Here is a 15,242-nt window from a genome sequence, read left to right on the forward strand (position 1 = left end):
GAACAGCGTGGGTTCCTTGGGTCAGCACATAAATGACTACAACTGAACCTCTAAGGTGGTTCTTTTTCCCTGGAAGGATGCAGATCACTCGTCAGTAGAGTGAGGGCAAGAAATAAATCTACTTAAAAAACAAAGAAACAAACAAAAAAACTTCAAACCCCGGCTTTCTTGAAGTTCCCATAAAATCCATATAGTCTAAGTATATAATTCAGTGATTTTTAGTAAATTTACAGAGTTGTGTAAGTATCAGCACAATCCAGCGTTACCCCCAAAATCTCCGTGGTGTCCGATGTGCCCAACCAACATTCCCACCGCAGCCCCAGGCAGCCCATAATCTGCTGTAACGTCTCATAGATTTGCCTATTCTCGACATTTCAAATATATGAAATCATAAAATATGTGGTCTCTTACATCTGGCTTCTGTCATTTAGTGTAATGTTTTTGAGGTTCATCCATGTCGTAGCATGTGTCTATATTTCATTCCTTTTTGTTGCTGAGTAGTATTCCATTGGATGGATAATGCCATATTTTATATATCCTTTCGTCAGTAGATGAATCGTTTCCATTTTCTGGCTGCTGTGAGTACTGCTGCTGCCGCCATGGTTTACTGTGGCTGCTGTAACAAAGACCACAGACTTGATGGCTTAAAACAAGAATTTATTCTCTCTTAGTTCTGGGAGACCAGAATTTGGAAATTACGGTGTGGACAGGGCTGTATTCCTCTAGGAGGCTCCCTGGGGGATTCCGTTCGTTGCTTCATCCAGCTATTGGTTGCTGGCAATCTTTGACTTGAGATCTCATCATTCCAATGTCTGTCTCCATCTTCTCATTGCTGTCTCTCCCGTGTGTCTGTCACAACTCCCTCCGTCTGTCTCGTATGCTTATGTGTGGTTACATTCAAGGCCCACCCTTATAGTTCAGGAGAGGCTGCCCCTCTCAAGATGCTTAACTCTCTCAGTTCTTTTGCCATATAAGATAACATGCACGGGTTCCAGGGATTTGATGTGGGTATCTTTGGGGGAGCCATTTTTCATCTCTGAACATTCACATAAATTTTTCGTGTAGACATATATATGATTTCATGTCTCTTTGTAGATACCTAGGAATGGAATCGCTGGGTTGTCTGGTAAATTGATGTTTAACTTTTTGAGAAATTGCCGAACTGTTTTAAGAAGGGGCTGTATCATTTTACATTCCTACCGGCAATGTACGAAGGTTCTAGTTTCTTTGTTTTTACCAATTGTCTACCTTTTTTAAAAATCATAGCTATTCTAGTGGGTGTGAAGTAGTGTCTCATTGTGGTTTTAATTTACATTTCCCCAATGACTAATAGTGTTGAATATCTTTTCATGTGCTTATTAGCCATTCATAGATAATTTTTGGTAAAGTATCTGTTCAAAGCTCTTGACTATCTTAAAAAGTCGGATTGTCTTCCTCTTTTTGAGTTATGAGCTAGTCTCTTGGTTTCCACACCCTGGCCCAGCCATTGACAGTCTTAAGGACAGCAGTGGCTGAGGTCACTGTAATTGGGAAGTGTGAAGGCCGCCTGGTTCCCTGGGTGCCTTGGGTTGGGACAGGCACCATCCCTGCATTGCGCCTGTGCCAGTCTGGCATTTGGAGGGTAGATGGGACTCACTAGTGGCCTTTTGGCCACCAAATACTATGTCAGGGAAGCCAAGAGATGGCTCGCCTATGCCCTAGAGACCATTAGCCAAGTAGTATTGTAGGCTGGCTGTTGTCCAATGAACAAGGGCACTGACCAACAGAGCCCACAGTATATTCTCATTGTAGCCTGGTTTCTTCTTTGCTAGTGCTTATCACAATTTTAATTACATAGTTATTTCTGTGATTATATATTTAATCTTTCTCCCTTGCACTAGACCATTAAGTTCCCTGGGGACAGGGGCTGTGTCTATGTGATTTGTCACTCTGTCACTGGTCTCTAACACAGTATATGAGCCATGATAGGCAGATGATCAATATTTGTTGGATCAAGGAAATGGGGATCCCTTCTCTGCTTTACACTGGGTAATTCACGTGAAATTATTAAATTGTTCACTAACCCCTGAATATGCTAATTAGTGACATATATTCTAATTTTCCCCTTTGATTTCTCATTTCCAGCGATCTATAACTACAATGCTTCTCAAGATGTGGAGCTCTCCTTGCAGATCGGCGACACAGTTCACATCCTGGAGATGTATGAGGGTAAGTCCGGCCGGCCTTCTGCCAGCCCGGGGCAAGGGCAGAAACAGTGGACGTTACTTATTAACAAAGCATGTAGAGTAAACATCAACGCGCTTTACTTCCTGAAGCCACGGTAGTAAAAATCCAGGAAGTACTTAGGTGACACAATTTTGTACTGAGGGTGATTTCAAAACAGCCAGCTGAATACACGAATGCAGACATGCGCAGACGTGGGAGTCGAGACACGTGGGTGTGTGAAGGATGCCGTCTTCGTGCTGCAGCCACTGGGTGCAAGGATCAGCTACAGAGCTGGCTCATGGGCAGACGCTTGGAACGTGGGGTTTGCGGTGGCTCAGAGGAAGCATTGCTGATTAAGGGTCTCTTTCTACTCAGCACTTAATGTTGCCAGGTTGGGGGAAGAAACGAGGGAGAGACTTCCTGGGGTTGCTGTGATTCTTTCAGAGAATTAGGTCAAGACTTAAGCAGGTCCAGAAAACTTACTTGTCTGCTCCAACTAGGTCGGATGAGGGTGGCGGTTCAGTTAACCTGTTCGTGGGCTGTAGGGCAGTGCTTAGGGCCACCCGTTTGTCTGCAGAGCACCTGTATGTCTGCACCCACCCTGGGTTTCTAGCTTCAACTCTAGGTTCTCTAAATCCTAGGAGGAGGCTTCCTCCACATATTGACATTTCTAATCCAAACCCCCAGAGCACAGTAAAGCATATTCAGGCCACTAAAGTTGGGGATCAAAGCCAAGAACAATCTTTAGGGGCCCAGTTATTGTCTCTGAAGAATGGCGTAGGAATGAGGTGGAAGCTAGACAGAATCAACAGGGACTCTGCATTTGCAGGGTCCGGCCCACCATGTAAATATCCGTGATGGTCGAATGGCAAAGGTGGTCCTCCAGGATCCCACGCAGGTTCCTAGGATGGGACAGGATGATGCAGGATGAGGAAGGGGAGATGGGAAGGCAGGAGGAAGGGAAGCCAGGTTTGACTATAGAAAAGCCAAGTCATCTGGCTATCCGCACAGAAGACTCTGTTGGTATTTCTGCTTCTCTTTAGTTTTTGGCAGAGGGTTGGGGTTTCGCATTATTCTTTTCCCTTCCACACAACTCGGTGCAACCATATAGGTCCCAGGGGCAGGTGGAAGACAGAGACAGCTGTGTGCACTCTTCCCTTTCCATTCTCTCTCTCTGCTTTCACCCTCATCTCAGGCCCAGCCAAGCGTTGATTCTAAGTCACCACGACAGTCAGCTTATCTTCTGGGGACTCCTTTCCTTATAAACCACAGTCCCTTCCAACCTCACGAGGTCATACCTCTTTGTCAGGGGACAGATTAATCCACTCCGTCTAGCCTCTGTGGACATACATTTTCCTGTTGTGCAAGTGAAAAGCATGTGTTCAATTTTTCTAACTTTTCCATATGGGCTTGGAAAGAATGTATATTTAAGGGCCATTGGGTACAAAGTTCTGTATATGATAATTAGATTCAAATTTCTTAGTCACTTTTCAAATTTGTTGTATACTAACTTTTTTTCTGCTTTTTCTATTACTGTACTAAATCTTCCACCGTGATTCTAATTTGTCTGTGACTCCTTACATTAATGTGAGTTGTTTGCTTTTATGCATTCTGAGACCTGTTTATAGGTGCCCACCACTTTAGAACTGTTACATTAAACAGTTCCAGCTTTTCATTTCTGCTTATTAAACCTTTTATCTGCAGTTATGCCTTACTCTATTTTGTCTAAAATGACAGCCAACTCACTGGTAGTCCCGGGCTCCAGTTTTTACTCTCCTGGCCCTACAAGGCTGTCAAAAATGTTGCTTTGCTTCTCAGCCACTCGGATCTTTCCTTAAATCAGCAGATGCCCCAAGAGGGAAGCAGTCCCAGATGCTTGACTGGTCTTTTTCGGTTTTGGTCTCTTTTAGGTCTTGACTTGATAATTCTTCACTGCCATGTTAACTCTCATGTGCATGTGTGTGTGCGTGTGTGTGTGTGTTGTTTTGCCAAGCTTTCCTAAGTGTGGGAGGGAAGAATGGAGAGTTGGTCTGAAGCGAAGTAAATGATGTTTTTAAAATACATCATTGAAATTCTTTCTTCATTTTTATGTGACCCTAGTATATTTTTCTGAAATGATTAATTGAAGAACTTTATCCTTTTAGGGTTCATATTGATAGTAATTTTAAGTGTGTTCATTGTTTCTATTTATACTTTACCAAATGGTCTCCTGGTTGGCCAATGAACATCCCTAAAGGCAGCAGTCCTGGGGACCAAGCTAAAGGGGTCACTGAGCTTAGTTAAATATAAATATAAACACAGGCACACAAACATATCCATTTCAAATACCATCAACTCGAGTCGAAAAACTCCAAAACCCACATGCTTCTAGTATATTGCAGTTCACACAGTGGTACACTTATAGGAAGTGCTGGCCCAGTTGACACTGATACAAAAACAGTTAACTACATCAGTGTTGCATCTTCAATGCGATGGTCCGTGTGCTGTAGGTCCTGCCAGCAAGAAGCCAATTTTCTTCCTAATTGCCACCATAAAATACTTGCTGTGTCAGCCATAGAACTCTTTCATCTCAAAGAAGGACGTCAGTGCCTGTTCTTTCAAAGTGGGTACGTGTCGAGGTGTGAACAGGGAGAGAGATTTAGAACAGCAGTCTACATCATGAGTTCACTGAGTTCATTAACCACTGAGCGGGATCTCAGCATGAGAGATGGATTATTATATGGGATTATATTTTTCAATAGTGTTTATTTTATGGGATTAGTTTTTTAAACAGCGCCTGCCTTTCCAGCTGCCCAGCGATAGGTTCTTGTATCTGCTGAGTACCTAGAGTTCTTGGCCAGAGTGTCAAATTCCTTTATTATTTTGGGCAGTTCAGGACTAGGCGCCGACAGGAGGGCTTTGCAAACATGAAACACGATGGAAATGCTGAGTAATAACTTGTGTTCTAGCCCCCCTTTGAAAAAATAAACAAAACGGAAACACCCACAGGACGGGATGGAATGTAAGGGTGACACTGGCACCACGTCATGGCCCCAGGGGCTTTGTGTCCGTCAGCTTCCTCCGTCTGCACACTCTTCCCCACCCTGCCCCCAAGATACATGCATACCAGATCTGCCTGTGCTTTTCCGGAGTGGACGTGAGTCCACCCAGACGTGAAAAATACTGTTTTTTCCAGGACTCACAGAAAAATACCTTTTTCTGTTTCCTGCCCAGTGCTTGAATGAATAATTTCTGAGAGCAGTGGCTCCTTGAAGGCAAACCTGCTCCTCCTCCATCTACAGGGCCTGTGCCTGCCTAGCTCCTGGCATACAGCAGGTGCTCAGCAAAAGTCTGTTGAGTGAATAAGAGAAAATAGGAGACCAAGGCAAGCTGGTGTAAAGAGAGGGGACCAGAGGTGACCTCCACAAAACCCTGGATATTACAGGGCAGAGCTGTTGTTCCCCTTCCATGGGGGAAATATAGGGGGGTGCAGACGTTCCCCTGCCCTCTGCACATTATAGGAGGATTTAGTCATTGCTTCAGTTTTTGTTTTTAAATTACTGCTTTATTGAGATATAACTCAAATACCACACAGTTTGCTCATTTAAAGTATACAATTCAGTGGTTATTTACTAAGTACACTGTACACAGAGTTGGGCAGCCGTCATCACTGTCTACTTTCAAACATTTTCGTCACCCCAGAAAGAGCTTAGCTTTGTACCCATCAGCGGTCATTCCTCCCCTGGCTCTCAGCAGCCATGAATCTACTTTATACTTCTATGGATTTACCTATTCTAGACATTTCATATAAATGGAATCAGACACAATATGTGGTCTTTTGTGACTGGCTTCTTCCATGTAGCATAATGTTTCCAAGGCTCATCCATGTTGTAGCATGTAATTAGTACTTCATTTCTTTTTATTGCTGAATGATGTTCATCGTATGGATCTGACATTATCCATATGACATTATCCGTTCATCAGTTGATGGGCATTTGGGTTGTTCGGAATTTTCAGCTATTATGAATGTTGCTGCTATAAATATTCTTGTACAAGTTTTTGTGTGGACATACGTTTTCATTTCTCTTGGGTAGATACCCAGGAGTGGAATTGCTGGGTCATTGCTGGGTCATGGGGTAACTCTACGTTTAATGTTTGAGAAACTGCCAGACTGATGGAGCTCTGGCTCCAAAACAGGAGACCACAGTCCAAATGAGAGAGCTTCTGTCTCACATTCCCGCTCACTGATTTCTTCCTCTGACCTCACCCTTGAACTTCATTTGTTACTAAAAGATGAGGGAAAGGAGTAGAATTCACTGAGAAACTATATACTCCTCATTCTTTATAGGTCCTCAAGGGTTATTTGCTTTCAGAGACTTTATCAGGGAACAGAAATGCTTAAGGACCGAAGCCAGCGTCCTTGCCTTTCTTCTCTGGCACTGGCCTGTCTGTGGTCATTGCTGTATCTTTGCTTCTTTAACCGCGGCAGGTATTTAGCAGGGATATAGCTGTTATTTATCATGAACGTTCTTTGCCACCCCAACATCCATGGCAGAAAGAGCACTGATGCCTGGAGATTCCGGTTGTGGTCATTTATTCATTCAGCATTACTTGCTGAGCACCTACTATGTGCCGTGTGCATTTATTGAGCATGAGAGATGTTCTAGGCACTGCAGTCTCTTGAATGACAAAGTCCAAGTTCCTGCTCTCGAGGTTTACATTGGAGAGTTAGACAAAAACAAGGAAACGAAGTAAGAAAACAAAAAAGTTCAGATACGTTCTTAAGATTGCCATGGGGACAAGAGGTGATGTTGCAGAGAAAGGAGGTGGAGAGTGACGGAGGAGGAGGAGAAAGAAGGACTGCTTCGGATTAGAGGGTTTCATCCCTGCCTAGGTTGACTGTCCCTGGTCAATACACTCCACTTCTCTTTATGTTATGGTCATTTCGTCTAAACTTAGGTCACTTTTTGAATTGAAAGTGATCAAACGTAAGTGCTTGGAAAAATACATAGCGCCTTATAAACATGGGGTTTCAGCATCCTGTTACCGTGGAGGGCTCCTCTCCTGTGAGTAACCACAGTCTGGTCTCAAGTGGTTTCAGGCCCAGATGCTCCTGTCCCTCCTGTACTGGTTTCATCTATTTACTTTGTATCCATTGAATAACTCTTTTTCAAGCCCCACAAACCACTCACAAGCTTAAGAGAAAGGGTTACTGGCAATTAGCAGTGATTTCTGGGGTAAACACAACACACGCAGCCCTCATCAGAACTAATAAAGTAAGGGAATGTCTCAAAGCTCTGAGCTCTGCAGAGGCAGGCACAGCACAAAGTTTTTTATTATTTTGGGGCAGTTTGGAAAGGAGAGCACGAATACTTGGAGTCAGAGGAGATGGGCACCCCTGCAAAGTCGAAAAGAAATAAAAAGAAGCATTTGTATATGGACAGGGGATCCCCAATATGCCCTTGTTATTTCTTCTCTATAGAACGAGGCCAGTTTTAACATGCACCTTAATCAAGAAATCCACTCCCTTATAAGATGAAAAGGAATACAAATGGATTATGACTTTAGCTGCACATGTTTTGAATCTCATCTTCATAAAGCAGGCCTTCGTGAGTAGGTATAGGGGACATGGTTATGACAGGTGAGGTACATGACAATGCATTTTGTCTCTATGGCTGACAAAACTTTCTAACAGAGGCATGAAAAAGGAGAGAGTGCTTTTGAAGATTTTTTTCAAGCGGAGGCTTAATAATCATCTTTCTGAGGTGCAGCAAATAAGAACCCTGCCTTGGACCCTATGATACAGTAAAGGCCCCTAACTTTTTGAGAACGTCTGATTCAGGAAGATGGGTTGTCACATTCTGCTATCCTGCGTGATAATTAATCAACCTGGTAGCTCTGAAATCTTTCTTATTCCTCCTTTCTACTCATTTCTTTCTCTGTTCAGTGAACCAATGTGCCCAAAGGTCACAAGCCAAATGAGAGACAAAATAATCGAAATTGCTTTTAAAAATCAGCTCTTACTGATGTGTAAAAGTTTACTGAGTATAAACTCCACTAGCACCTTCAAGGTATTTGTAACCTTTGTTTACTTTTGTTACCCCACTAATCAAGATAATTCAAAGTTTGTTGTAATTCAGAATCCATACGGTCACCATGATCTAGTTACAGAAAAAACTGCCTTTGAAAGACGTAAGTGGCAGTGAGCCCAGCAGCTTGGATTTTATGACAAGCACTGCGTGCAAACATTTGGCATCAGCCCTGTAAGCAAATTAGGCCATGTGGCATTTTGTTGAGTGTGCTTGGTCACTTCCCACATCTGTTTGACCTTTACCTTAACTGCAGCTTGTAAGCTACTGCTGTTGGGGACGTATGTTCCTGAGATGTTTTTTCCACAAGAGATGTGTGGCAGTAGGAGTGTGTTTACCTGAAAAAAACTAATTAAAAGGAGGGCCAGTGAAAAGTCTTATCTCAGAATTAATCTTACAAAAAGGAGAATGCCTTCTCTTATTTCTCCTTTTGAGATATATTTGAATATGTTTTTTTCTTTCTTTTTTTTTGAGACAGAGTCTCACTCTGTCGCCCCAGGTAGAGTACAGTGGCATCATCAGCTCACTGCAACCTTGAACTCCTGGGCTCAAGCGATCCTCCTGCCTCAGCCTCCTGAGTAGCTGGGACTATGGGTGTATGGCACCATACCTGGCTAAGTTTTTCTATTTTTGGTAGAGACAGGCTCTCACTCTTGCTCAGGCTGGTCTCGAACTCCTGACCTCAAGCTCTTCTCCCACCTCGGCCTCCCAGAGTGCTAGGATTACAGGTGTGAGCCACCACGCTCGGCCGAGATATATTTGAATATGCTTCTAAGATTTCATCTTTAAAATATACATTATTCAGGTATAGGAATATATAGAATCTTCTAGCGTAGAGATCAGAGCTCTTTCTTGAGTGCTACCTTCATTCCTTTACTCTGTCTTGAACTGGTACTGGAGTTGACTCATTTGGGCAGCTCCTATGCACTTAGGAGGCAAGCTCAGCTGAAAGCAAAGATGCTTTTGGGAATGCTTTGGAGGAAAGTTCCCAAGAGCTTTCAGTGTTCCACAAAATCGGACTCCAAGGTATCTTGGTTGGATCAAGGGGTCCAAAGGGGGCAGTGTAGTGGAGCAGGCTTCTTCTACCACATGCCACACGTACCCACTCATGGCTTGCCTTCACACCTCTGACTGCTGGGCCACTCACATTATTTGGTGTGTAACCTTTATTTAAAATGCCTTAGGTGTCTTATCTCCCCATAAAACCACCATGGCACTGGGTAAGACTCAGTTAAAGAGTAGCGTAAGGAAAAACATGAGTATAAGGAGAAAGTCTTAGAGGAAAGTTCAAAACGGATTGAGGGCAAATGAGCGTAAGATATTTCTCCTCTTGCTTCTATCTGGAGAACAGGTTAAATATATGCCTCTGCTTTGTTCATAGCAATATAAGAGTAATTTATGATCTTTGAAAGCATATGATGATGAAAGAATTCAGAGACTCGGTATTGTCGAAATGTCATTCCTTCCCAACTTGGTTTATAGATTCAGTGCAATCCCAACGAAAATTCCAGCCAGTTATTAACATCATCTCTTCTACCGTTTTCTCGGGGCAGGGACGTTATTGTGTTGGAAAATAATACTACTTTTCTTATCCAGCACTACAGCTCTGGAGCGAAGCTTCCCCTTGCGTGGTGTTCCAGCTGCTTATGTATGTCTCGACTTTGTCATCAGCAATTTAGGAATAATTTAGAGAGGTTCTGCTCCTTCCAGGGAGCACAGACACAATCCTCAGAAAAGTAATTAAAAAGGATTCCGAATAGAGTCATCCGTGTTGGAATCAAAAGACAGTCCTAAGAGCTGGAGATAGTTGGGTACCATCAGTTTCTCACTTGTCTGACATTATTAAACACCCCTGTATATGCCGGAGATCGAGCTGAGGACTTTGACATACTGAATCTCAGTCCTTATAATCCTGGAAGACCAGAGTTACTGATGCTCTTTTAATTGATGTGAAAACCAAGGTTAAAAAACCGGAGGAAGCTCGCACAGCAGTTAAATGGCAGGGCTGTGATTCCCACCAGGGCCTCGCGGAATCCAGACACGGTGTTCTTTCCACAACGTGCGGCCCTTTGGGAGATGATGCTTATGCTTAGGACTTAACATATGGTTTTCCAAAGGGGGTGAGGTTCTTTTTCTTTTTAAATGGTTGTCGGACATTTTTTACCAACACCCCAAATGTGTCTACATCGGGGTGAGCTCATGCCTCCTCTCATGGCTCTTCCACACAAACGTGCCACTGTGGCCAGGTGGTCCTGCTGCTGCCCTCATGACAGATCAGGGATTGGGGTTTATACTCCCAAACTCCCTGAGGCCCATGGAGTCTAGTGTACTTCCTTATAAAAAATGGGCCTCGTTAAATATATCTTGATAAATTATACCCTCCTCTGGTTTGTGTTTCAAACTCACAGTGCTGATAAATCCAACGCTACATCCTGCCATTTCAACTTTCTCGAGCTGGTTGTATAAGTTAGAAAAATTCATCATGGAAGAGCGAAGTTAGACTTTTACTAAGCACTAACCGCTAGCAGGATTACTTTACTTTATAAAAGAAAGGAAAAAATCCACACGCAGAAAATATAAAGGGAATTGGCAAACCAGAGCAGGGATGTCGTCCAGCCTGGAGGAAATGTTATTTCCATCTTCTTGCTGAGCTCTGTGGCGTCTGGGAAGGCCCAGAGAGGTTTCCCAGCTTTGCAGAGGACATTTGGATCTGTCACCTCTCTGTTCTGTGGACTGTGATTTAGTTCCGTTCCTCCCCCATCACCACCTGGGCCACGTCCCTCTGCTTGTCTAAGGAAGTATTTGCTGGTTGAAAATAGAAGTCTCTGACATCACCACATATTGTAGGCAACCAGAAGAAACCTTCTTGCTGCTTTTAGCTACAGACTTAGATTTTATGGTGTTACAGGATTTCAAAAATAATAGAATATTTTTGTGGAAGGAAATATAAGAGAACGAAGCCTTTGACAGTGGGAGAAATGGAGTTTCCCAGAGCTGGTTATTGTGGAGCCAGGACAGAGAACCATGCTTTCTGATTTCAGAAATGTTCTCTTTATAAAGGAGCAGTGCCTTGTCTTTTCCAGACATTCTGGCCCCCTGGGCAGGGTGCTGTGGCCCTACCCATCTTTACCCACTGGAGAGACTTTTACAAAATACTCCCTAACTTAAAACACATCAAAATGATGCTTTCATTGTTCAAAAAAATCCTCAGAGTACCCCCTAGAAACTGCCCGAGTCTGCAGAGTATTCATGACTCTCTTCTGTGTGTGCCAACATCTCCAAGCATTGCCATTAAAAGCCCTTTCATGTTGAGTGATTTGTTTATGGATCTGTTTCCTTCCTCCTTGAAGACGATGTCTGGCACGCTGGTGTTCAGTAAGTGTTTTTATGTATAATGAATGAGCGGCCACATTAGTAGTGTAAGTCCTCAGCTCAAATGTACCTACTCAGAGAATTTTCTAACCATTCTTTCTAAAGTAGCACCATCCCTATGAGTCAGCTTCCCACATGGCTTTATTTCATTGCTTCATAACTGTTAGCCCTTTGTGAAATTACATTTTTGTCCATGTGCTTGTGTGTTTATACATACATGTTGTTTTCTTTCCATCATTAAGTAAGATTTAGGATATGGAGGCATGGAGGTCTTGCCTTTCTAACGTGTGTAACTATTTGTTGGCCAAATAAATGAATCTCCAATCTGCGATTGAACTTTTCAAAATAGCGAAGCTCGTCCAGAATGAGTTTTGGAGCATGGAGTGAGTAATTAAGATGAATAATGTCTTCGGGAAGACACAATACAAAGTCAAGGCATGGAGAAATAGTTCTGTGATTTTTCACTCATGACTCAAACTTGTTTCAGAAGCAATTTCAAACAGAAATAGTTGTGTTTGTGCAATGCGATTCTATATTACTTGGAGGTGGTTACTTTGTAGGGTAATATTCATTGGGTAGTGTAAATTTTCACAGTTTTAAAAAAATGCCGTAAAATTTGTATTCAACAAAATACATTCATCTTAAGTATAGAACTCAATGAGTTTTATCAAATGAATGAGCCCATGAACCTGACACTAACGTGTTCCTCACCCCAGAAAATCCCCTGGTGCCTTGTTCTGCACAGTTCCCACCCTCAGCACACAGCCACTGATCTGGTTCAGATCACCATGAATTAGTTTTACCTGTTAGTCAACTTTGTATCAGTGGAATTATGTGTCTGTTGTGTACGGAGTCTTTCACTCATCTTAATGGTCACAGAGTAAAATTCACCCTATTTGGGGTACAATTCTACAGGCTTTGACAAGTGCGTACCATCATGGAGCATAGCCACAGCCAAGACCAAGAACTGTTGTATCGGCCTCCCAAGTTCTGCCAGGTGCCTTTGTAGTCAACCCGACGCCATCGTCGGCAACTACGGATCTGTTTTCCATGCCTGTCGTCTTGCCTGTGCTCAGTTCTGGCTTGCCAGTATTTATCAGCTGTTTCTTTTTTTTTTTCTTTAATTTTTAATTGTATCAGCTGTAAGTGTCTGTAAGTTTAAAAGTCAAAATCATTCCTACAAGGTTTATAATGAAAAATAATAGTCCTTTCCTGGCTCCTCCTGATTTCTGAGGGATTTCAACTCTTTCAGAAATCTTTCAACTCCTTTAGCCAATTTTTGTGGTATTATACCTCTTCTTTTCCAAATAACTGTGCTTTTAAACTTGATATTTCTGTTTTCAATTTTATTTATCTACTTTTTACTATGGACGATGAGGATTTAACTCTCCTATACTCTCCATCAGCTTTCCAAACACCCATTTGTCTCTAATATGGATAACCAAATATAGATATAACTTTTTTTTAACGGTTATTATTTGGATTATTATGCCTATAAGCAGCAGAGGTTGTGGGATGTTCCTTGATTTGTTTTTCTGGAGCTAATTCCTTTTTTTCTTGGTTCTCTTTGGACCTACCTCTGTTTCATACTCAAGGTTTCTGACAGAAGTGTTTACCTCATTTGAATGTGTTCAGACAAACAAGATAATTTCTCAGTTCCTCTTCTTCTTGGATTCATTCCTCATGGAACCTTCTGTCATTCTGCCTCATTTTGGACTGGTAGCTCTTTAGGCCGGTTTTATAGCTCTCTTTCTGAGATCTCCCTCTGTCATCTGTCTCAGCGTCAGAAAAACAGAAACTAACTTGATATTTCAATAGAGCTAGGGTTGACATGCATTTGTGTATACATAGATTAGCACCCTCTGTTAATTTTGACCAGTCTATGTCTATGAGAAGTCACGCATTCACACAGATACCTTCAATCCAATCTAGCAGCACAGGGTTCAATCAAGTATTTTCCCTTCTTGTGCTTGTAACTCCTTTCTGTGACAGTAAGAAACCCGACTTCCCATATTCTTAATATATTGACTCATTTGATCGATTCCCTAGTATATAACCAATCTCCTGTCTTAATTAGCACACTGTGTCCCACGCAGACACCCCCCCATCTTGTCCTTGCTCTGATATCCCATGCCGATCCCACCCCAACCCCCGTGTGCAGGTGCCCCTTGCCCCACCTATACTCTGACACCCCATCTGCCCCCCTCACTTGCATGCCCACCTCCTTCTGCCTGTGCCCTGACATACCAGCCAGTCTACCCTCCCGCGGATGCCCTCCCCTCCCCCACTGCAGATGCCCAAGTCGCTCTGCTCCGCCGAATGGCGTCAGGACTCAGTTGTTCAGGAAGGGAAGGCAAAGGGCCAGGATGCATCTCCTGATTCCGTCTTCCATTCCCCAAGGTTGTCCTTTCTTCAGTCTTCCTATACCAAAGAATAATCCTGACCACTCATTGGCTTTAGCCAAGATCTAAATACCCTCGAGTATTCGCCTGTTCTTCCCCATTCGTGGCTATTCCCAGCTAAGTCTTGAGCAACTCCTATGGGTTCGCATTAGATCCTGCAATGTCCTGCATCCTTTCATGGCTCCCCATTTCCATGGCACCCACCAGCCTCCTTGCTGGTGTCTTCCTCTTTCTACTACGTCTCACCTCCCATGATCCATGCTCGGATAGCAGCCAGGATGCTCTTTGACAGCATAAGGAGTGATGACATTTGAAGCCTTCGGTGCATCCTGTTGTGCTTACAATAAACCTCAGGTCCCTCCGTGGTAATAAATTAATAATACCCATATCTGTGGCGATTAATCCTGCCTGCACATTAGCATCACCTGGGGAACTTTTGAAAAACACTAAGCCTGAGTCCCATCCAAGTCCAGTTAAATCAGAGTATTTGGGGGTGCGGCCCAGGCATCGATGGTATTTTTAAAAATTCCCTGGTGGGTCTCATGGGCTCCCAGGTTGAGAACCATGCCTTCCTCTAACCACCTTCTTGTTGCCTCCTCCCCCTGTCCCTCTCTGCACTGAGCTCTGGCAATTACATTTGCCTTCTGTCTTTGAACTTGAAGCTGATCCTCTCCTCACCACTTCCTCACTTGGTTTGTTTCTGCCTATAAGTTTCTTTCCCCAGATCTTTTCATGGTGGTTCCTGTTAGCCTCTCAGAGTGAGCTTTCCTTGATCATCTTATCTGAAATAACGTCCCATGTTATGCTCCTTGAGCACTTCTTCATACTATCATTATCTCAGGTCATCTTATTTATGTTTTTTTTTTTTTTTACATCAGGGTATAATCTTCATGATGACTCTTGCTCTCTCCTATACTGTAGTGCTTAGATTAGCGCTTAATAAATATTTGTTGAGTGACTGCTTGTAGCTGGGAGAAGAGCCAGGCAAGAGATCTATTAGCGAGAAAGTGTGCAGTAGCTAGAGAGATATTTGAAATGAACTGGAACAGGAGTCTTGACTGATGGAGATTATCCGAGAAGCCAGACAAAGTAAGTAACTATGGAATTAGGAACTCTCTGATGCTTCCAAATTGGAGAGCACAGATTTTTGTCTGGATTGGAGTAGTCCCAGGAAAACAGAAATGACTTATTATCC

The 15,242-nt window shown here is 43.0% G+C and overlaps 1 protein-coding gene across 1 annotated transcript in view; it reads left to right on the top strand.

The window, feature by feature from the left end:
* Window positions 1-2,130: 2,130 nt before the first annotated feature.
* The window catches only part of DOCK5 (dedicator of cytokinesis 5), a 173,760-nt gene continuing 160,648 nt past the window's right edge, over window positions 2,131-15,242 (top strand). The window contains exon 1 of the mRNA XM_012662922.1: window positions 2,131-2,208. Within this exon, the coding sequence (XP_012518376.1) occupies window positions 2,199-2,208 (10 nt within the window). The 5' untranslated portion in view covers window positions 2,131-2,198. The remainder of the gene's footprint in view (window positions 2,209-15,242) is intronic.

The sequence above is a fragment of the Propithecus coquereli genome, unplaced genomic scaffold (genome assembly GCF_000956105.1).
Source record: "Propithecus coquereli isolate 6110/MARCELLA unplaced genomic scaffold, Pcoq_1.0 Scaffold79, whole genome shotgun sequence".
NCBI lineage: Eukaryota > Metazoa > Chordata > Mammalia > Primates > Indriidae > Propithecus > Propithecus coquereli.